The sequence below is a fragment of the Stegodyphus dumicola genome, chromosome 6 (assembly GCF_044657685.1).
Source record: "Stegodyphus dumicola isolate Sdum_Otavi_A_Nest chromosome 6, ASM4465768v1".
Classification (NCBI taxonomy): Eukaryota; Metazoa; Arthropoda; class Arachnida; order Araneae; family Eresidae; genus Stegodyphus; species Stegodyphus dumicola.
The window spans coordinates 82,016,473-82,041,156 of record NC_140773.1 but is presented as its reverse complement, the minus strand read 5'-3'; the positions used below and the strand labels follow the sequence as shown (position 1 = coordinate 82,041,156).

General features: G+C 32.0%; 1 protein-coding gene across 3 annotated transcripts in view; it reads left to right on the top strand.

The window, feature by feature from the left end:
- LOC118186139 (uncharacterized) overlaps positions 1-24,684 on the top strand; it is a 104,206-nt gene that overhangs the window by 71,074 nt on the left and 8,448 nt on the right. For all 3 annotated transcript variants that reach the window (XM_085818599.1, XM_085818596.1, XM_085818598.1), the window contains 2 exons: positions 2,867-2,989; positions 3,112-3,274. In XM_085818599.1, coding sequence (XP_085674725.1) covers positions 2,867-2,989; positions 3,112-3,274 — 286 coding nt within the window. The remainder of the gene's footprint in view (positions 1-2,866; positions 2,990-3,111; positions 3,275-24,684) is intronic.

Genomic DNA, 24,684 nt, shown 5'->3' with positions numbered 1-24,684 from the left:
CAAATTGATATTTCTGTCTGTCTGATATAACTAAATATATCTCTGATGTAACCAAACATTTGAATGAACTGAGGATTGCAAGAAAAAGGCCAAATAGTGCTTGCACTTTTCGAATATTGGAAAGGCTTTGCTACAAAATTAAATATATTTTCCCATGACATGAATACTTATACCTATAAATACTTCCCAAATGTAAAGCATTTGTAAATACATCACGTTAGACAAAAATGAACTCAAACCTAAGTTGAGGCACTTAGGAGGAATTTTCCAAAAGCTGCAAAGGCTTAACAGCTTGTATGCCTGTATTTTCCTTCCTAATTAAACCATATTTAATAGACCTGTTAATAATCCCATCAGATTTGTCAATTTTTAAATGTGTGGAACTTGATAATTTCGAAATGGAACTTATTGAACTAACATCTTCAGAATTTTGGAAAGCAAAATTTATGGAATTACAAAAAAGTCTGGAAGATAACTCTTAACTATAAATTGATTGCAATTTTAAATTGCTAAATATCAATGCCAGAGAGATTTAATTGTTTGAAGAAAATTGCTGTTTTGGTTTCATGCTTTTGGTTTCACATATCTATGTGAACAAATCTTTTCTCATGTGAAAAATATTTTAAGTCCACAAAGAACTTGTTTAACAACAGAACATTCAGAATAATGTGTCAAATTGAAAGTCGCAAATTATACCCCTGATATTGCGATATTAAATAGAGCAGTACGAGGACATGGTTTGCATTAAAATTTTAATTTTTTATTTAACTGTATTGAAGGAATACTTATATTTTATGCCATTTATTTTTACTTCCTTGTACGAAGTAAAGGAAGTATGGTAATCATGAAAAATTCTGGGTACCATATTTCAAAGAAAACATCCATTTTGACCGCTATTGAATGCAATTTAACGATATTTTTGCATGACATCTGTAAGTATGGACAGAATAAAGGACTCTTTCTCCCAAAAAAAATTATAAAACTGATTTAAAATGGATTATAAATAGAGTTCTTTGTCGCGTCTGTACATACGTTCGCTCGTATCTCGCATAACCCGAAAAACAAGTAGCCTCAGAACATTGAAATTTTGTATATAGTACTGCTACAGGATGTAATTGTGCACCTCCACTCTGTTACTCGCTTCCATGAGCTCAGTGTTTTTATTTTTATATGTTTGTAAATTGTGCATTTTTTTGCTTTAAAAGTGTTTGAATTATGTTGCTCTTATTTTGCATGTTATAGTTGTACAATTATCAACAATTTAAAAGTTGTTTAAGTGTGGCTAAGCCTAATTTTTGTTTACCATACCAACCATATTTGTTTACATTTGAAACTTAGCAGAATAGTGGATTTTTTGCCAGTCTAGAGAAACTAAGCTTCGCAACAACAAATATAACATCTTCTTTTATTCATTCTGGAATTAACATTTAAGTTATTAAATTATCCCATATATTGACTTCCACAACAAATTAAGTCAGTTTTTACTCCTTCAGTGTTTTGTTAGCTAGTGAGACCAAAAGTGAACTTTCAGTTTTGTGCACTGAAAAATCTGCTGTCTATCCTGATGGCCCAATTGCTTGTTTTTGCATAGAAACTCTAATTTTAATTATAAAAGTTGTTCTTTAAATTGCTTTAACTGTGTTTTTGTTTTCTGTTTTTCTACTTTTTTAATTAAAAAAAAAATTTTTATGAGGTTTTATTTGTTTTTGCCTTGTCACAAATTGAGAACTGAATTAACTGAATGAGAAATAGATCTCTAATGAAATTCAAGGAAATAAGTTTAAATGAAATCCAGGAGAAAATGCATATAATTTTACGTTATGTACAAGGAAGTCATGTGGTACACAAATCAGATTTTTTTATTTTAATAAATATGTTTAAAAGATACATAATATGTAATATATGTACAATTTAAATTTTTTTATCTATGTTTAAGGAATAGTTATATTTTATGTTGTTAATTTTTATGTTAATAAATATGTATAAATGATGCGTAATTAATATATAATAAAACTCTAAATCTGGATTCTTGTTCTGTATTCCCCAAGTCTGCATGCATTGCTGCATAAATCAAATTATTTCAAATATTTCCTACTGGGCAGTACCCTGAATTATATTGGCAGATTGGTTTGGCACACCATAGATACAAGGTTGTCAACCCATCTCTAGAGCAGCGGTTCTCAACCTTTTGACTAATGCGTACCATCTAAACGAAATTTGAAAGCCTTTGGTACCCCCACTACAAAGTACAACTACCACCACCACCACTCTTGACCAAAGCTCAAACTCAATAAGGATTTTGGGGTTTTAATTTCTGAATTTAGTAGTAAAGAATACTTTGCTTCTTTGCATATTAATTATTTTTCTCTTGCGTACCACTAGTGGTACACATACCACCGGTTGAGAACCCCTGCTCTAGATGATTGTTTTATATTAATCTCAAGGAAATTCTGCCCCTTTGAATTTAATGGAGATAAAGGACTCTGAGAACAGTATCTCACAGGGACCAGGGGATGGAAAATTTCATTCAAGCCCATTTTATTGAAGCACTGCATACCTGAATGATAAACCATGGTCCACAACTTGTTAAATGGATGAACTACTAAACGCTTTGTTAGGTACAAGTAGGATATTCTGGCACTGAAATATCAGCTTTTTGCCAATCTTAGTTTTATAAGCAGCAACGATGAAAATATATATATATAGAATAGTGTATATTTGTTTTGATTCCTGGAAATTTGAATGTGATATAAAAAGTGAGTTGAATACAGTGGCACTATATTATTATTAATTTGAAGAATTATTGCATAGAATTACAATTATTTTTTTTTTTTTTTTTTTTTTTTTTTTTTTTTTTTTTTTGCAGGACATATGCAAATGTACCTTAATCAAGTGGAATTTGATGGTATTTGTGAAGCTGTAATAGTTAAAGAGAATGTTTTATTTAGTACATTTTTTGATTCATCTTCAGATATGGGAGGAATCAATGGTAAGCAAGTGTATTTTTTCAATTCCTTTTCTGGGAAATTTCAATTACTTTAGTTTATTGCTATTAATGTAATTTTTTAAAATATATATAGCCTTATTTAATAAAGGGATGAAATTTTTCAGTTTGGAAGCTTCCAGAATTCTTATATATATGTACATTGACTGGTGATGTTCAAGATATCTATAGTTTGGCAGTAACACAATCCAAGGATAAATTAAGGATTGTCAGTGGTGGCCAACAGCTTCTTGTTTGGGATATCGATTTTACAAAACCTTCTAAGAAAAAGTGAGAGCCTTTTATTTTTAGAGAAATTTTATTGCATTTATTTTACTGTTCAACTTTTCATACAACTTGAATGTTATCAAACATGGAAAATCTAGTTTATTGATCATGACTACTATTGATTCATTTGAAGCATATCAATTACTGTTATTATTCTTAATGTATAGGCACACTTGGTGTAGTTTTATGATTATTTCATGGTTTTAGTGAGCTTGTGGTTGATGCCCACCATAACATTATTCTGCCATTTCTGTAGGTTCTAAATTTAGCTCAAATGCAAAGTTAACAAATAATTAGATTTCTTGAATCAACAGTTGCTTCTCTTTCTTAATGCAGATATTTGCTTTTATGACATCTGAAACTATTGTTATCTGTAAAAAACTTTGTGTGTAGTATTTTGATCTGAGCTTTTGACACATCATTTGTCTGTGTAACATTGCCAGTATTCTCATGTCCATATCAACATCCTTTAATGAGTATTGATCCAAACTTCAACAGAAATATTTCATGTCTTTAGATATATCAAGTCCGTTTTTGTATTATATTTTTCTAATTAGTGGCATGTTCTTCTTGTGATGATTAGTTGATTCATGCAGTTTTCTGTGTCCTTTCTTTTCCATCTGAAGATGGTGAGAACTAATTTCTTAGGCTTTATCCATTATTCAGCTTCACTTTGTCTCATCCAGACTCAGTTTGAGTATCCAAAATGTGAAATAATTTATTAGAAATCATTAATCTTTTCCCGTATTCTCTAATCATTTAGTGTTTTCAACTTTTCTAAATCTTTGATGGTAATCCTTGATTTTAACTTTATGAATTGTACCTGCATATTGCCTTGGTTTGTTTGACATGCTAGCATGCTTCTGGAGGTGGTTAATACTGTTGCGTTTTTCTTTCTTCTGACACCAGTTGTTATGTTATTTCCTTCCTTCACGTTCGTATGGGGTTCGTAGATTTGGAGTGAATAACGACGACACTTGATGAAGTATCGAAACATACTTTATTTAGCCAATACTAATCAGGACAGCTCCAATAACACATTTTACAGTCATCAAAGATCTACTCTAAACACGCTGGAACAATCAGTGACACAGCCTTCACACTGTCAGGCAATAACGATGGAGACAAGCTTCACTGCAAAGCTCCCAACTCTGCTCGGTTGTTCTCGGAACTTCACGTACTCTCGAGACTCTCAACGCTACAACCCGCGATGCACTCGATGACACATGAGCACCGCTCCCGACTCTTCATTTCAGTCATTCCCAGAGCTCAACACGCTCTCTCGACGATGCACTCACCGTGATATACTACAAGACTCTTGCGGTGCACTCGACGACCCACTCGGCACTCGCTGCCCGGCTGTCAACTCAATCCACTCCACAGGAACTGACTCGCTAGACGAGACACACACACTCGCCCTCTCGATAAGGCACACTCTCGATGAGACACACACACTAACTGACTGCAGACCAGCAGGGTTTATATAGCTTTCGGCTTGTGTTCGAGAACATTCTGGGCTAAACCGGTAAGAATTCGTTCTAGAAGGTTCTCCGTCCGTCCATGGTATATTGCCAATTTTGTCACTAAATGTTGCTAAACGGACGATTTCTCGCCAAATGTGGCAACCCTGCTTTCCCTTGCCGTTTATATGGCAACCCTAAAACTGTACATTTCGTAACAATGCTATATCAAAATTCATTTATTTACTTTTTTCTGCTTTTAGAAATATGTCTTTAATATAAACAAGTAAAATTCATATTAGTAGCTTTTCTGTATACCAGTCTTAAGTGTTGCTTCCTTTTAGTTCCTCCAGAAACTCTTTTTTTTAATGTTTTGTTTAAAAGCTTGCCCTGTTGATTTAGAAATTAGATTTTATTATCATCCCAATGAAGGACCTCAATAGCGAGAATTTCTGTGCTTTTAACTGCTCAAGTGGTAGCTTCTCAGTATTGCTACTGCTGCTGTAGTTCGACTGCATCAACTGCAAGCATAGATGCAAACATACATGCCACCATTCAGACTTTTTTTTCCCCAAAATAAGGTGCGTTATACATGAATCATGTAGTAGGGGTCTTTTCTATTCTTCCTGTTTATTTCCACTGTGTTCATGCTGACCATCATTTATAATTAGCTGTTTTATCACATGGTGTCTTATTTTGCACATTTATTACCTCCAAAAGGATGTTAGTCCCAATGAGATATTAGTCTCAAAATGGCATTTTGTGTCAAAACGCTTAAATGCATTGTGCCACTTTTCAAATTGTTACCACCAAATATTATCACACTGTATTATATTTAAAGAAATTAAATAATGAAGAATCTGCATGAATGTATGTATGTTTTTTGCACTATGAAAAAATAAGGGTACTAAGAGCCATGGAATTTTTATTGTTCTCCACCTGAGCATGGGTACCTGGAAATCCAAATTTTGAATTTCAAAACGAGCATTGGCAACACTGCATAGAATAAAACATTTTTATCTCCACTGCGTGAGACTGTTTGTCTATTGGAAGTTTTAAAGATAAGCAGCTTTTAAATATTTTGTGATTCTGCTGTTGAATAGAATTTCATATGGCGTAAGAGCCAAGAACTTGATATTTAATAAATAAACACACAAAACATTAATAACAAAAAGATATAAAAAAAAGTACAAAGCCATTTTAGTAAGAAAACTGAACTCGATATGATATGAACTGAGAAAAGACTGAAAAAAAAGGTATGCCCAACACATATGCTGCATTGGGAATTCTAAACATGTCCTGATGCTACTTTAAAAATTTTTGTTATTTTGCTGCTGAATTGTATATGGCTTTAAGTGTGAAAAAATTATGCTTAATAATAAAGCTTAAAAAAATATAATAGTAGGAGTGAGTGTAACAGCAGATTGGGATAGACTGCAAGCTTAGTGAAAGCATTAGTAAACCTTAATATGCCCTTTTCGGTAGTTAAAATATGAAACCTTTCAGATTTTTTTTTTTATTTATATATTCATAAAAATACAAATGTTTTTCAAACTAGTTTTGCTCTATATACATTATTTTATAATAAAACATGGTAAGTAAATTTTGTTGTATTTAAAATTGTAATTATAATTATTCAGTTATTTAATTTATTATTATTGTAAGTAATTATAATAATTATATGACAGTAAATAATTACACTTATAATTGTTAATTTTATCTTTTTTTTATCTTTAAGCTAAAATTTAGGTGTATTAATACACAAAGGAAACTTTTTTTGTTAATTATAATAATGTTACAGTGATAAGTAATTATTATAGGTATTTGAGTATTTATAATTTAATGTATAATAAATATTTATAGCATGTAATTTAATTTATAATTTCTAATTTAATGTATAATAAATATTTATATCATGTCTTTGATTTTTGTGCTAAAGGCTTCATGCAGTAGTATAGATACTGGTGGTAAAGAACAAAATTTCTTACTGTATACTTCTTATTAATCTTTATCACAGTCACTATACATATCCAAGCTGTTTTCCTCTTCAGAAAAAGAAATAATTAAAGATTCACATAAATCCTCTATTAAACCATCCTTTATCCAATAGTCATTTTCTTCATGGGTGCAGTATACTTCTTCCAGTTTTCTGTTGTTTTAATTTCAAGAGCTTCTTTTGCAATTTTTAATAATTTATCCATTGCCATGTTTCCAGCTGTATTACAATTCTGTACAAATTGCTTTATTTCACCCCAAACAAATTAACTTCATTAATTTTGCAGTGGTATGGGAGCAGATGTAGACAATTGTTTCAATTCCCAGAGCATTTTGAAAATGCCATGTTGCTGTCTACTCAGGTTTTGCCCAAGTAAATAGAAGTCTTTTTTTCATGATGAAATTGTTTCACTTTTCTCAGGTACCATATTCTAAACACAGTGCCACTTCTTTTAGTTAAAACTTTTCTCTTTTTCTCCATGTGAATCCAATACTGTGTAGTACATTTCTTAAAGTTCCTGATTTCCATTTAAAATCTATCTTTTCTTGCACTGCAGAGTATAATATTGAAAGCAATAACATTTTTTCCTCCTTAATTTAAAATTCATGAAAATTTTTTTTTAATTACCTTGTATTTAAAATCATCTAAACCAATCATATCCAATACTTCCTGCCCCCTCCGAGCAATAGAAAACTGGTTTTTTCTTCCTTTTTGCCTCTTGATGAATTTTCTTTATAGATGTCAGCGATTCTCCTGCAATGTTGCCACAGCACTAAAGAGAAGGGCTAGCTCATAGAGCGTTTCCCCCTGAAACAGGCAGTGAGGAGTGATGACGTAGCAATGATGGCACTGAGTGCGGAGATGCAATTGACAACATAGAAATTAGCGTTTTAAATCTGAAGAATCAGCGTTTAAAATGAGCTGTGTGTGAAAGATAGCTATAATTTGGAAGAGACAATGTTACTGCAGTATGCATTTTACACTGAACATTACAAAATTTAATAGTACTTACTCAATTTTAAAATAATAGATAAAATGCGCTACTCTTAGCATAAAGTTCCTTTTTTTATTTGCAGGGATTTTTTTTTCTTTAAATGCCTGTTTGTTTCTAATCATTTCTTTATCTGCATGTTAACTAAGAGAACTGTACTACTGCTAAGATAACTATAATAACAGCTATTTAAAATTAATCAAAAAATAACCTTAAATTGGCATAGTTTTAAACGTGTATGGTTATATATGGCAAAATTTCTGCTAATCTAAGTTTGAGTTTCAGCCTAATTGTAAATTTTACATTAGCGTATTTTTCTCCCGATTCATTATAATAACATATATTTTTTTAAAAATAATTTTGTAACTTAGGCTTACATCAATATTTCATTTAAATAAATACATGTAAGATTGTTATCTTAATTTAGACAAACAACTTTATTCACAGTACCTAAAATAATTATTTAATTTTTCAAAAGTGGGGGTTAAGGGGGCAGGTCTTCTTATGCCAATTACTTTAATATTATACTCTATATATATTTTATCTAGAATGCTAAGCTAGCACAAAATCGAATCAATTATAACAGAGGATACAATAAAAATAACTGTAACAATAACTTAACAGAATTAGTTCTCATTTGAAATATGCTTTACGCTATTAACTTCTAAAATGCAATCTAGAAATATTTCAAATCAAAACATATTATATATACTTACCTTTTGTCTCTCGTTTCCCTTGACCATTAAATAATTTGGTTTTAGTTTGTGACACAATTTAATTCTCTTTAATAATATCAACATTTAAAACAGTTCCATCCTCTAAAACAAATCCTTTATCTAAAAAGTGGTTTCTCAGTAATTTGAGCCCACCAGAGGCCGAGCGGTAAAGTCGCTGAACACTGGTAGTTCGGTCCGAGGTTCGAATCCCGCGAACGGGCTGGCTGCATGGGCGTTTTCGTGGTTTTCCCCATGTGTAACGTGTATATGAGCCAGTTTCCCTTATAAAGTCCTCCACGAAGGCATCCCTCCCCTTAGGCAGATAGCACTAGTGTGCTTTGTCATAATTAAATACACCAACACTCAGTAATTTGAGGCAGTGCGCTAAATCTGCAAAAACCCATATTTTTTTCGTTTGGAATACTGGATTTGGAAAATGAGAACTATTAATCGAAATCTGTAACTCTTTCCACAAAGTAGTAGATCCTCCTAAATCAGACACTATTGCTTTTACTTCTACTCTAGATGATTGAATATGTCTTATGAGTGAAAAAAAAGAAGTTCTTTCTTCATTGGAGTGTTAAAATAAAAAAAAATATTGGTTGTTTCCACTGCGAAATGAGACCTCTGATTAAAACAAACTGCACTTTTTGAAAAGGACCGATTTTGGTCCAGTTTAGAGTCATAGCAGAGTTTAGAATCTATGTACATTTCATCGAAACTGAGAACGCATATTTTTTCTACAGAATTCAAACATTGGCATCTTTCCTTCATTACAGCAAGAACATCACTCTGAATTCCTGGACTACATGAAAATTTAGCGCACCATCTCTTTAATGTGCTAGTGCTAGGTAAAGGAATTCCCATTTTTTCTTTCCAAAAACCGTAGCTTTTTGATGACAGAGCTCTTATGACAATGCAACGTGAAATATCTTCACTAGTCCACCGGATTTTTTCCTTCTTTTCTAGCAATGCGTTAATCTGCGTCTTTGTAAAAATATGCTTTAGACGTTTTTCCAAATTCTCCGATCTGTTCTGTTTTTTCCTAAATTTCGCTGTTTGGGATTTTAATTTCTAAATTTCTGATACAAATTTTTTTCTCAATGTCGTCCACCTTCTTTGTCGCTGAGCAAACATTCTAAAATCTTTCTTTTCTCTATTTGTCAATATTTTATTACAATTTTCTAAGGATATTATTTTGTTCTTCAAATTATCAATACATTCTTGTTTATCTTTACACTTAGGGCACTCAGGGATATTGTCACATAGGGCATTGTCACTTGTGAGTTTTATTTCAAAATCATTCACATTTGATTTATTATTGTCAGCTTCAATTTCGTTCTCGGCCTCAAAATAAATTTTCTTTAAGCTTAATTCATGTAGTCTTTCAAAAGCACTCTGCATTAGATTTTTCAAATGTCTCCGATTTCTTGGTGTTATTTTGTTTACTGCACACGATAAATTTACTTTCGGCACAGCATTGCATTTCAACAGTTTCTTTTGCGGCAATCCAAGCAAGCGATTTCTCATGTCATCTTCATAATCACTGCACAGAAAATGTTCGCTGCAAATTCTTGCTTTTTTCACATTAGTAGAATCCTGTCTTCGACATTTATGTATCCATTCTTTCGTCAAAAGCAAATTGTCCTTGAGGAAAGCATGAAATACAATATCTCTTCCTTTCGTATTTCTATAATTGTTACGGCACGTTGCTACAGCACAAGAAGCCATATTACATAAAGGATACTTTAAATATAGAATTTAAAAGGAAAACTGACTAAAACTATATATACACAAATTATTTTAAATATTTGCATTATTAGAAAACAAATATGTATGATTAAAATTAATTTGGAATATGTGATCTCCAGAGAATCGTCTCGCAACTGAATGAAACTACAGTTTTAAAGGCGCAAAATGAGAGCAGGTGCAACAGAGATACGTCAGATTACTTCCGGTTCCCCCCCCCTCTATGAGACTCGCGTCGGCGAGGAGTCGAACAAAGGAATGACCTAGCCCTTCTGTTTATCACTGATGTTGCCAGCTCTTTTCATGGGCTGCGAGATGGGAATGCTGTGTTCTCTATTCTAGTTTCCGTGTCACAAAATGTAACTACATTATGTAGCAATGTCTCAGTACCACTGTGAGATACCTTGTTTTTACCAATTGAACTCATTTTAACAATTAAAAACAAACTACTCCCATCACGTACACAAAAGACCACAGTATTGGTAAATGTCACACATTAAAATCAACAACCGTCTGAGTAAATCCTCTGCAAATGTGATGGAAACCTATTGACCAGTTTCCTTTTTTTTTGCTACAAAAAGGGATATTTCTGCTAAAGAATATATTCCCATGACTTACTGACCTTATCTTTAAAAGTAAGTGATTAAATTAAGTATTGTTTATGTAAAATTCAGAAGTTATAAAAAAATTTCAAAATTCTTAGAATCTGAGCTGCATCTTAGCATTAATTTCTTTGTGCTAAGATTCTTCTTTCTATATATATATATATATTTTAAAAAAAGACAAAAGACAATTGAAGGCAGCATCACCCGATGACATGGGGACTTTCTCTCCCTTGGTTGAATAACAGGGTTCGTAGCGGTCCTTGTAAGTGCTTATAAGTCCTTATATTTAAAAATAAAATATAAAGGCCCTTATAGGTGCTTACTTTTTCTTTAAAGCCCTTATTTTTTGTTTTTAGTGCTTATTTTTAGCTTTTAGTGCTTTTTTTTTTTTTTTTTTTTAAATGAATGCGCTAATTTTCCCTGTACCAAAGCTGAAACTAAATAAACAACTTTTCTTGTTAATATGGAATATCAGATGGTGAATCATACTCCCGGAAATAGCTTTTCCCCCTTTCTCTGCATTAACATAACACCACCTTTGGTGTGCATGAAGAGTACAGACAGGTGCCCGTTGTTCTATTGGTCAAAGAATTGTGAAAGCAGTAGAAAATTCCGGTACATTAGGCATTCTTTTCCTCCCACCCAAATACTACACACGTTTGAATTTCTATCAAGATCTTAAAAATTTGCATTCTCGTTCTGCTTGGTAAGTTCATATTCGTGTTTATTATGATCGTTACGCTTATATTATGAGCATATGTATGAATGTTTATAATAACATAGTTGCAGTAACTGCTGAAGTATAGTAAACTTCCAAAAATGTTTGTGTTTTAACACAGATTAGCTTTCTAAGGAATAATATTCGGAATGGCTTAAATAAAGGGAAAGTAATCGAATAATCAGAATAATTTCATTTTTTTTTGGCCAATACATTATACAGTACGAAGATTGGGAGGTTCTTCCCTTTCTCCGCAAAATCTCGAATATTGAAACTGTTACAGTTCGCTGCAAAACAAGCAATGGAATTTTTTTTGTTTTTTTTGTTTGTTACTTTCCAATCTCGATTGAATAGGACTGAAAGGTCTACCAACCCCAGGAAGAATGATTCTTTTCCAGAAATTTAACGCCGTCTGTTGAAAATTAGAATGAAAAACACCCCAGTTATTTAGTTCTTTATTCACCCAATACCGGCAGCTGTTGATTCCGATTGCGTAATATCACGTAGGGAGGAATTACGGCACACGTTATTGCGCAATAACGTTTGCGATATTTTGATTAATTTTGATGTTCTGCCCGAGATTTGTTTATGAACACTTAAAAGAGTTTTACTGTGCTTGCTAAGAATATTTTTCAGTTCCATTGGTTTATTTTTATATGATGCCCATATTGAAATGTCAAATGCATTTATTTAGTGGAAAAATCTAAAGAGCGGCTACTACTCCGCTTCTCTTTTTCAAGTAACGCTCGACTGTCCGAATATTCGTCAATTACCAAGTGTGCGGGTTAGTTAAGCTTTTACTGTTAAAGGATGACTGCATGAAGCAAATTTCTGTCTTCTGATTTCATAAATGTTCCTCTTTTTTACTTAAATTACTTTGCTTGCAATATCTGTTAAGGGAAAATTGATATACAATGAAAATTTAGAAAATGTTCAGAATTTTGATTTAAATTATTTAAATAGCAATATGAGTGGAAAAATAAATTGTATTTATTATTAGGTTCCAAGCGAATACAATAAAAATATGCCTTATTATTATTTATTTTCTCTATTTTCAACTGAAATTTCATCATTAAATCTTGTAATATAGTTTAGTTCGGCATAGTTTTTTTTTCTCTCAATGTAAACTAGTTCTGAAAATTGAATTGTTATTTAAAATTAAAAAAAAAAAAAAAAAAAAAAGTAATTATTTTCCATGATTGAGGTAATGCTTATTCTCTCTTAATAAATACTGCATTTCTCATATTTTAAATTACAAGTCTAATTTTTAAGGTTATGCAGTTGTGTATAATGTAATTAGACAGGTGCTTATTTTTTTTTTCTAAAAATGTGCTTGAAAAGTGCTTATAGGTGCTTATTTTTTTAACTAAAATGTGGCTATGAACCCTGTATCAATTCACTCTTTACTATGAAAGGGGACTTTCATGTGACCTCTTATCTCGCAGCATGTAATCAGTGCCCCTTATTGATGATTGTTTGTGTTTTGTCAGAAAGCCAGCCAAGGTTGCGTTTGAGATGACAAAACTATATTACTGAAAGGTGCACCTTCTCAGTTTCTGTACCTTGCATGCATCTTTATAATTTCTATCTTATATTCACATACTGATTTGACCCATTGCTTATTTATTCTTGACTTCAATAACAGTACTCAATCAGCAACAATATCAGCATTTTTTGTATATCTTTACAAATTAGTAAAGAATTTTACAAACTTCATGTTTTCATCCAAGTCTATCAGAATTTCTCAAATTCTGATAGACTTCTTCCTTTGTTTTTCTTCCTTTGTTCTTAAATATAATGTTTATTTTCTTCTACCTTCTAATATATGTCTAACAGATAAAAAAAAAAAAAAAAACCTGCATAAATCTTGCCAAAAGAATAATATGTTCTCATGCTTCCCTGCAATCTGACATAATCCATTAAATGATATGCAGACAGAGGGACAAAATTCTAAGGGGTGACAAATTAACTATGAAAAATGAATTTAAGTAAAATTAATGATTGTTAACTTTTAACTATGACAAACACCCCCCCCCCCCCCCCCCGCAAAAAAACCCTGTTGTAAACTTATTTAACAAAATGCTGTTACCACTATATGTGATAAATTTAAAAGTATTGCATTCTTGGTGCTTCTTTTCTTTTATCTGCTGTGATGGCTGCCTGTCTGATTTCCATTATTATTCATTCTTTTTGTAGCTAGCTCCTCGGTCAGGATGGTCCTATCAGTTCACATTTCTCATGCAGCTTAATGTCAACAGTAAAAGCTGCAAAATTATTTAAATGTTAATTTATTGATTAACATTATTATTTTACTGCAATCAAATTTCTTTAATACATATTTGTTATCATGTGGTTTCCATTCTGAAAAGGGATTAAGAAACAATTTGTATCACAAATAATCCAGCAGGAGAATTAATGGGGTTAATTTGTTCTCTAAACATGCTGCTGTTTCATGATATTGTATAATATTGAAATTTATTTTTGGAGTTAACATAATGAGGCTGATTTGTATTTGTAGTAATGAACTGCATAAACAAAACTCTCCCTTCTGCCTACATTGGTAATTCTTTACTGTCTCGATTAACTTAAATTGTAGCTTTTACAGCTCTGATTTTGCAGTAACAACAAAACAAGGTATTCAAAGTCCACGAAAGCCTAACACCCAAAAGTTCGTGGGAATAGCATGTCTGAAAAGGAATGAAATGTATCCCTGTCTCTCTTTTTTATAATAATTTTGACTTGCTCCATTTCTCATTATAAAACGCATTGGGAAACAAAATCTATAATTTAAGCTTTTGTTCTATTATATTCATATTTAGTTTCCCTTAGAACTACATAGTTGGATTCATTTATGATTGCTCTTGAAATATTTGCAACTGTTGCTAGAGAGATTAAACATATCTAGGTATAGAAACCTTAGTTTCATTTTCTGTTAAAACTGGAACATGAAGAGATAAGGTAAGACATGTCTTTTGCTTTTGTGAATTGTTCTAAGTTTATAGTGTAACTTCTTCTGAGGCACTACAGCCTACTGCTGGCCAAGGCCGTCTCAATCAGTCTACGCCATCTGGACCTATTCATGGCAATACTCTTCCAGTCTCCTGTATGTATGGTATTAATGTTATCCTCAATAGCATCAAGCCACATAATTGGTGGCCTTCCTCGTTTTCTAAGCTCCTATAGGTTTGGTAAATGTGAGTTGTTTGTCTGATTTTGTCTCTTTAGTTCTGTCTAAATGACCCAACCATCGAATCCTGTGGCTTTTTATGTCCTATGGTCTAAATTTTGGTAGATCTCATGAATATACATTGATCTTCATTAATTGATTGAAGACTGAGAATCATTGTCATCACAATGAAAACTTCTTTTATAGCATCTTCATTTATTACCACTTCTCCACACTTCTTTGCAAAATCCATTAATTGGAAAATTTCACATTTGTTTTGCGATATCCGAAAACCTTTAAAATTAGTGGCTATCATCATCAAATGTATCTATTCTTCACTATACATATTTGGTTATGCATCATGCATCATGAAAGTTCACATTATAAATCACAACTTTGCAATAACTCGAAAACACTTATAAAGTTTAGGACTGTGGCTTTATTTCACATCTCTGTAATTACTTTAACACTTTCACCACAAAGGCGGGAACACTCACTTCTCCCAAGCGATAACACACTCTTGGAATTTTGCTTTTTTCACAGCACTGCCCTCTGGAGGCATTTTCTACATTTTGCAGTTCATATATCAGGGAGGTGAGACTGAACAGTGAGCTTGGTGACTAATAACAAGTTGTTCTGTTAAATTTTATCTTCCTTCTATCGCCCATTGAGGCAATTAAGCTTGAAGTGTATTAGTTTAGTTATTTATTATACTTGTGTCTATTTCATGCACATATTTAAGGCTTATCAGAGATCTGAATAAATAAATTCCCACATATACTTAAGCTGTATTGAGAGTCGGCACTATATATCTTACCGCCTGGTGTAGTGTCTGTGGGTCCTAAATTCTGCGGCTCCTTGCGGCCATACAAGTCCTGACGCTGGTTCTGGGTTTATGCAAAGTTATTCTTAATTCAAATAGCCCTAAATGTAATCTTTCGGTCTATGAGTGTCATCAACAAAATCCATTATTAGCATATGGAAAGAAATTTTTGGTAAATTTTTCCTCGTCAACATTTTTTAGTGCATTTAACTTAAACCTGTCTGTAGTCATCAGCAAGCATAATGTCAACACAAAAGGTTACCTTACTCCTTTTTTATTCAATTACTAAAATAAAAAAAAATTGTTTAGGCATTGCTACGTCAGTCAATACTCAAGTTGTCATGTTTTGATGAACTAGCGTTGATGAAAGGAAAGTATAATAAATAAGGATTCACCAGGTTGGCATCTAATCATTGATGTATCTATGTAGAATGTTTCGTTTTGAGATGTGTGCCAAAAAGCAGATACGCAGCAACGGAGCCAAATTACTGATCATACAAATTTATGCTAAAATGTTTGTTTCTTCAATAACAAGGTGTTTAGTGTTAAAGTGAAATTAAGAATCATTTTATTATGTGCAAAGGGAGCAGGGTGAGGGGGTGAGTCAAATGCACATGCGTAAAGCCTACGAGAAAAACGTTGATGATGGTTTTGAGGTCCGGATTTTAGATCATTCCGGATAATGGACGTCCGAATTTCGCACTTTGTACTGTATATTCCTGTGGTGAAACACTGTGCTACCAATTTGTAATTTGTTTGTAACAGCAAAATTAGTTGAAAAACCTCCATTGATATTACTTATAAGGTGTAAGCTCTGTTCTCTAATGTTTGGTTTTATTGTACTCTCTTTTCCAACTTTTGTATTAAGGTCTCCAATCAGGAGTTTCATACCATTCTGCGAACAACCATCAAAGGTGTTTTCTAAAATGTCTTAAAAATATTCTTTTTCAGTGATATCCTTATCCTCAGTGGGTGTGTGAGCACAAATAATGCTAATATTTTAATGCTTATCCTTAAGCACAGCTTAGAGATTCTTTCATTAAAAGGTTTAAATTCAATTACATGATTCTCCTACTTACAATGAACCCTGTACCAAAATGATGCTGATTTCCTGACAACTGCAGTACACACGATTCCTCTTTTCAAAGATCCCCCGGGCCAGTCCAGCGAATTTCCTGCAATGCCAGGGCGTCAACAAGGTTTCTCAATGCTGCGCTCCTATAAAGAGTTCTAATATTTCCAGGTTCCAATAATCAAAACCATTTTCTTGCCATGGTGAGAGCCATACAGCACTAACTTCTTGAGATTTCTGCACAGGTAAATTTTACAGAAGATGGGGTTGTCAGCACCACGCTCAAAACCCAATGTGGAGGACCAGTCTTTTGATATAATTCCCAAGGGCAGGTTACCTGTCTATACCCCCTCCTCGGACACTGGGTACCCATTTTAGTCGCCTCTTACGACTTGCATGGGCTACATTGGGATTATTCTTTCACACCTAGTCACTACATGGGTGTTATAACTATAAAATCAAATACGAAAGAAATAAGTTTTAAAAATTCTGATTTTGTAAAAAAATTAAACTGTACGGGCTAATTTTAAAGTAAATGTTATTAAGTTACAAAAGAAATGAGTAATATTTGAGTATGACTAAGATTTATAGGAAATAATTGTAATTAAAGATTTTCCAATAGTGGCTGAGTGAATAACACTGATAATTTGATCGAGGCTCTCAGATCTCAATGAAAGAGCATCTGCATGGTTGCTTTCATGTTTTTTCCGTGCGTAAATGGGAATACAAACCAGTTTCCTTTCGAAAGCCCTTTATTGAACCATTCTTTTTCTTAGGCTGATAGTCTTTTTTTTTTTTTTTTCCTCTGTCTTAGTTAACCTAACCATATTAAAAGCTTATTTAATTATTCACAATATAAAACTATTCAACATTTAACATGAGACAGAAAAGTCAATATTTTGTATTTTATATAATTTTTGTTAACTGTTATTGCTTTATATTAATGCATCAGATTCATCAAATGATAAATCATTGCAGTGAGCTTTAAAATAAATAAAAATAAAAAGCATCTTAAAACAAATGAATTAATTTTTTTTTATGTTATCTGCATTTTATAAAACTGCAAGTAAATAAAAAGGTAAGTTAAGTTTTCAATTAAAAACTGTAACTATATCTGCACATTAAGCTGCAGTTTCAATACTGTGTCCCAAACATTTGACCTATGATTATAGTCATATTTATGTTTTTCAAGGCATACATGAAGAAAGTGTATTGGATTGAATTTAAGATAATAAACAGAGAGCATTATTTTATGCACATATTGGTTGATATTATTCTACACCAGTTGATTATCATGATGTTTATCTTGATAATTTCTGCAGGAAAATTGTTTGTTCTTACAATTGATTGCTAAATATTTACATCAAAATTGTAGAAAACACCTTCAAGTATGTTTAAATAATGTTACATTTCTCTTCATAGTTTTATTCTGTACATTAATATTTCATCTGGGCTTCTTTATCTCAAAATATATATTTGCATCTGATCATTGGCAAAGTTAAAGGAGTCTGAACTTTCAGTTTTAATTTGGGTAAACTTCTGTGCATTGTTCAAATTGATGAATGCATTGTTTCCGACTGTTTTTCACACAGTTCATCAAACTTGCAACTTGTCATCAATTAACAATTTTGAAAGAATTTTATAAGTTCCTTTATATCAAATCCTGTTTCCATTTCTTGACTTCAGTTAAATTCTAAATTAAATTCCTCTGGAAATTTTTACAAAATTATAGGACAAAGAATATTTCCATAACTTCTAAACGTAACATTTAATGATTCTAAACTTCAGGTGGTAACATCACATTTGTCATACCAATGTGCTTTAATATTCGAAATGTTCTCGCATTGGTTCAAATGATTACAATTTATTCATATGTAAAGTGATGATTACATTTTGTCTTCAAAACTTTCGGTTCTTTTGGTATTTCTATCGCTGAATCATAATTCTGATCACTTAAAATGAAACTGGAGCTAAAGCATTGCTGCTAAATAAGAATTTTAGGTATCGAAATTTTTCAGTTTTTCTCAGTCCACTGTTATTGTGAATTGTATTTTCAAACATCCAACTCTTTACATGTATCTCTGTAATAACTTCTGATTTGCAGATGTGCTAACTTCACTGCTTTCATTTCTTCTGTAAGTGCAACATTTGCCATTTTGTTTTGATGTATTGCAGCTCTAGAACATTCTGAATTTTTTTTCCTTGAAAATCATTGCTTTCTTTCTCACTATACAATAATAGCTTTATCTTGGTATTCTTGACTTTACATAGCTTCATTTTCAATCTCCTTCAAAGTTCCTTTTCAATTACTGAATCTAAGCTTTACAGCTTTACTTTTCTTTCTCAATTAACGGTTCATATAAATTCTTGATTATTTAAAATTTTTCCTTTCATGGAATATCATTAGCTAAATTCATTTCTACTTTGTTTAACAGTTTAGTAATCAACTGCCTTACAACAGATAGTTTGTTTTTCAAATTTTCAAGAATGCCCTCTATTTGCAAAATTTTTAGTCTGTCAATTATTCCAATTCATAATAATCTCGGGAAGGAAGCAACACGAAAAAAGTGTATAAGCTTCTAATTAATGAGACTGGATCAAATTTGTGGAAATAAACATAGAGCGTTATTCTGTGCGGTATTTATTCATGAACACCAAAACCAAAATACTACCTATACACAAATATGACATCACAGTTTCTTTTGAAGGGGGGGGGGAAAGAAGAAACACTACCACTGTCTATTGACAAGCTGAGAATACATAATCCCAATCTAATATTTAACAGTACTTCATCATATCGTGATTTGGCATTATTTTTTTTTTAATAAAGCCTTGGTCTTATTTCATTTCAGTATTATTTTTCATATTTTCTGCATAGTTTGTTGACCTTGTTTCTTATTTAGTCATCAAAATCTCCATTTCAGACCCAGGGTCATCATTATCAGTATTTTGAAGGCATGAAAATGGCTACGGATGTGATCTTTGAATTTTTTGTTTATTTTTTCCATCAAATTTGCTTTCAGACACTCAGGAAAGGAAATATTTCTTAACATCAAGATTAAGGGCACTAAAATACTGGAAATTAAATAATTTTTATTGCATTAAAATATGGTTACCTAATTCACAGTAATTATGAGTTAATTAATCAGTAATTCAAACAAAAATCAGACTTGCATAAGGGTGCCCAATACTTTTATGAAAATAATCAGATTAGCATAAAAGTGGAGTTGATCAGTTTCAAGCTAGAAACTGATTTTTAGTTTGTGCAAGCTCCCTTATGCTGGAGCAGATATATGAAGATTTCTGCCTTTTCCCTATAGAAACTGTTTTCCAAACAGAAACCAGTTTCTGTCTTTTCTCTATGGCAGTTGCACCCTTATGAAGTGGTCTTTCCATGAAGCCTTCTTTTTGTTAGGCAGATAGGTTTTGGGAGCTTTGCCCAAAGTTAGTAAAATCAGCAGGATTTGCACGTGAGAGAGAAAATGCATTGAATGGTCAACCACGTTGTGACATCTTGCTTTCTCTGAGACCTCTGTTGCTTTCTCTCGTATTATGGCAGTAGAAATTATGGTAGGCACTTGAAATGAATTTGCACTTATTTGACCAATCTTATTTTCTAAATGCTTACGTTAAAGTGCTGGGAAAAGATATTAACTAAATCATTATTTCACATATATAAATATCTAATAAACATTTTGTTTCAACATATATACACTTGCATACATGCAACTTTTGGAAATATACCAGGTTGTTCAATAAGTTCGCGGAACGGAAATGAAGAAACCAATTTTTATTTGTAAAAATGTATTTTTCAATGTAGTTTCCCTCAACTTCAATGCACTTATTCCAACGGTCTTCTAATTTATGGATCCCTTGACTGTAATGGTTTTTTGGCAGCTCTGCAAAATATTCCTCCACGGCAGCTATTACCTCTTCGTTTGAAGAAAATCGTTTTCCACGGAGATATTGTTTGAGGTATGGAAAGAGCCAGAAGTTGGAGGGAGCTAAATCTGGCGAATAGGCTGGATGTTGCAACAATTCGTACTTCAGTTCAGTTATTTTATTAATGGTTTTTTGAGCTGTGTGCGCAGGTGCGTTATCTTGGTGGAAAATGATTTTCTTCTTCTGTAATCCGGGTCTTCTTTCACGAAATTTTTCGTCTAAATGATTCAAAAGGTTACAGTAATAATGCGAATTATTTGTTTTGCCAGTCTGAAGTCAATCTATGAACAAAATTCCTTTTGCATCCCAAAAAACTGATGCTAACACCTTCTTGGCTGATTTTTGCACACAGACTTGCTTCGGCGCCGAAGAGCTGGTTTCACACTACTCCTTAGTCTCCTGTTTTGATTCAGGATCATGATGGTAGACGCAAGTCTCATCCATTGTGATAAATCAACGGATAAAGTCGCTTTTATTCTTCTTAAAACTCTCCAAATGTTGCTGGCAAAGTCGCATCCGAATGTGTTTTTGCTCCATCGTTAGAGAATGCGGCACCCATTTTGCACAGAGTTTTTTGAAACCCAAATTAACACTCAAAATATTGCTCACTGTGCCCAATGAAATGCCTAAAGCCTCTGTTAAATCTCTTTCAGTCAATCGACGGTCTTCCAATACCATATCTTGTATTTTTCCGATGATTTCCGGTGTTGATGCAGTTTTTGGACGTCCCTCTCGCAGATCGTCTTCAAGACCACTTTTGAATAAACTAGCCCACTTGCAAATCATTGTTTTTGAAGGAGCAGATTTACCCAACACATTCATAATTTCGGTATGAATTTCCATTGCCTTTAAACCTTTCTTTACAAAGAATTTGTTAATGGCACGTTGCTCAATTTTATCCATACCTGAAAAAAGGCACAACATGTTAGATATAAAGGATGGTTAAACTATGAATAAATTAACAGATCGAAATGAAAGTTTGACGTGTTCCTAAGAAAGAACAAATATGAAAATGGCGTCAAAGTTTTAGTAATATAATTTGGTGATCTAATATTGATGAATAAATGGCGCTCCACGAACATATTGAACAACCTTGTATATTTAAAACTAAAGGTATATTGAATAAATAAATGAATGTTAACATGAAAAATAAATGTACATTGTACATAATCCTTATTCCACTGACATAGTTTGTACTTAAGCATATAATATCTAAGACAGTACATAAAGATACAAAAATAAACTTTGAATGATTAAATTCTAAACATAATTTAAGCTAGTTCAAATATCATACTGAATTCTGGGATAACGAACTGGCAAATAAGAAATTTGCAAATGCTATTGTAAAAACAAAATTTTCTTTCCAAAAGTAACTCAGTATTTGTGTCAATAATTTTAGTATAGATAGGTAATTTGAATCAGTTCTGTTTAATTTACAATACAATTTTCGACATATGTGTGCTGGATATACCATTTTTTCTGCAGCTAAGCATTTCCTGAAGAAAAGTATTTAAGCACTCCTTTAAAATGATTAGGCTAAAAAAGTAACATACTCTATAGCACAATTCTCATTCAATTGAAGCTGTTATTTTGTGATATTAAGACATTTTCCACATTATGCCATAATTTTCGTCGACCAACTTTATATTCTAAATATTCTTTTTTTAGTTTTCGAATATTTTTGATTAGCTAATTTTTCATTTACATTCCTTAATCATATGAAAGTTTGAGTTCTAGCAAATGTTGTTATTTTTCATCTGCGTTGGAAAACTGCTGTTTAAGAGTTTATTTGATTAAGTCCTTTATAATATTTTCTCCCTTTCTTAAAGTGGAGCCATTGAAAATTGTTCTTCCATTTTATGAACTTGAATTTTCCATTCTTTGGATGGTTGAATTAGCCCTGCATGAGATAGATGCTCTATCCATGATGAAACACAATTTGGATCTTTTTTTAGTTTATACATAAATTCCCCAAAATTAAGGTACTCAATATGATGCTTTTTTTGCTATCCATCCTGCTGTATAACTTAAACCATCATGTTCTGTGATAGTTGTGTCCAATTTCAGTTTGGAATTTTCAGATGAGCAATCAATATTTTTTTCAGTATCACTATTTTCTGAATATGAAAATGACTTTTTGTCATTGTTTCCAATAGCAACTTTTACACCAGCATGCTGCAAAACTTTTGAAATTAGATAATCATCTTCTAATCTTTCTTTTTTATTCGTGTTTTCTTGAACTCTAATAAAACTATTCTTGTTTAGTATCACCATACATAAATGATATAAAGCATCAAGAGGAGTAGGATGATCATCTAGTCCTCCACTGCTCTTTAATTGTGAAAATGTATTTGCAAGAGCGTCTTGATTTAAATGATGTGTTAGAATGTACAAGCGGTTATATTTTTTTTTCACATAATGCAAGAGTTTTTTTAAAGATGTGCTAGAAATTGGAACTCCTTTTTAAATACCTCCAATATTTTTTTTTCCAGTGCACCTCAATGTTTTTCACAGTTTTGCAAAAATGATCTAATGCTGCATCCTGAGTTTATATATATACTTTCTGTAAGCATTTTTACAAGGGAATCCAAACCCTTCTGAAATATAACTATTAAAAATATGAAACCAGTTATTTACTACTTTTATAAAATTTTCTAAATCGCAACATAATGTAAGATTGGACCTAGGCTTGTATCTTTCTAATGCAGCTTGTCTCTGAAAACAACTGAGATGCTAGACGTACATTTTGTTACTGAGATTTTTTGCATAATATGTGAGTTTCTATCAGTTTGCAGCTAATTTTATATTTACCAGCATTAATTTTAAGTAATTCCCAAAGTGGAGTTTTATTTATAATGCAGTTTTTGCCAAAGACAAAACCAGTATCTAAAAGCCAATTGCAAATAAGTTTCAGAAGATTCAGTGCATCTGCAAAAAAGTAAATGTTTTCGTTGGTAATCGGATGCATACACCATGATTTATTTTTGTTTATTTGTAATGTTTTCCACTGTGCATGGTTAGATCCACTCGTATCACTCTCTACAGCCAAAACTTTACACCCAATTTGATGTAATTTTGAAATCATGTCAAAAAGAATGGCATCTATCATCTTTCTATCGAAGTCTACGAATCCAATTATTAAAAAGGGCCTTCTGCTAATTGTATTTGTGAATACTGGCCAATAATTTTGTATCATATTCATGTGTACTTTTAATTTTCATTTCATCAAACAATAAAACTACAAGATGCTAAAAATCTTCCTTGCCTTCTCTAACTATTTTCATCATTTTTAAAGCATAGTTTAAAATAACTTTCCACAATTGAAATAATGATGCTCAATGCCTAAGAGTAGCTAACTGTGGAAGAGGATACTTAAGATATTTTTGGAGATAAAGATATGAGGTTCTACTTAAATAGCGTAATGTGAACACATTTGACCAATTTTTCATCATCACATCTCACTTTCTTTTTCTGATCAATTAGCAGTTTTTTTTGCGATTCAGTAAAACCTCTTTTTACAGCACTGGAAAGTTTTTTATATTTAATGTCAGACTCAACTGTCATTTTTCTTCTCAAATGTGTCATTTACTTTTTCAAATGCACTAATTGTTTCACCAGGAAACAAATTGCATCATTGACAGATTTTAATATTTTCTGTTAATTGCTAATTTAATTTTTTTTTCTCTGAGTTTTCTTTCTGTATATTCAGGTTGGAAACTTTTTCTAATATTGTTTGTTTTGAAGCTTCATCACTGTCACTTTGTACAAATATTCCAACATCATTATGAGAGGAAGCTTTTTCTAGTTAATCAAGGGCATAGTGGTGACTTAAACAGTGTTTGTGTCATAAATCACATTCTTCGTTAACGGGATCTTTTGAGGATATAAATAATGAAGGAACAGCCGTTTTGTCCAGTATCTGGAATCGTAATAAAATAGCTATTAATGCATTTGTAACATTAATTAAGAATGAGTTAATTATTAGATTTATCTCATTATTTTAACATCTATCATATTTCAGGAAAATATATCTATTTATTTTAGGTAAAATACAATTAAGGATTCTTGAAAAATATAGCTCTATAAGAGGAGAAATTTATTACAATATGAGATTCTGTTACTTTATAAGAAATAACCTGTACAGTTCACATCTTTACGGCTAAATGATTTTCAGT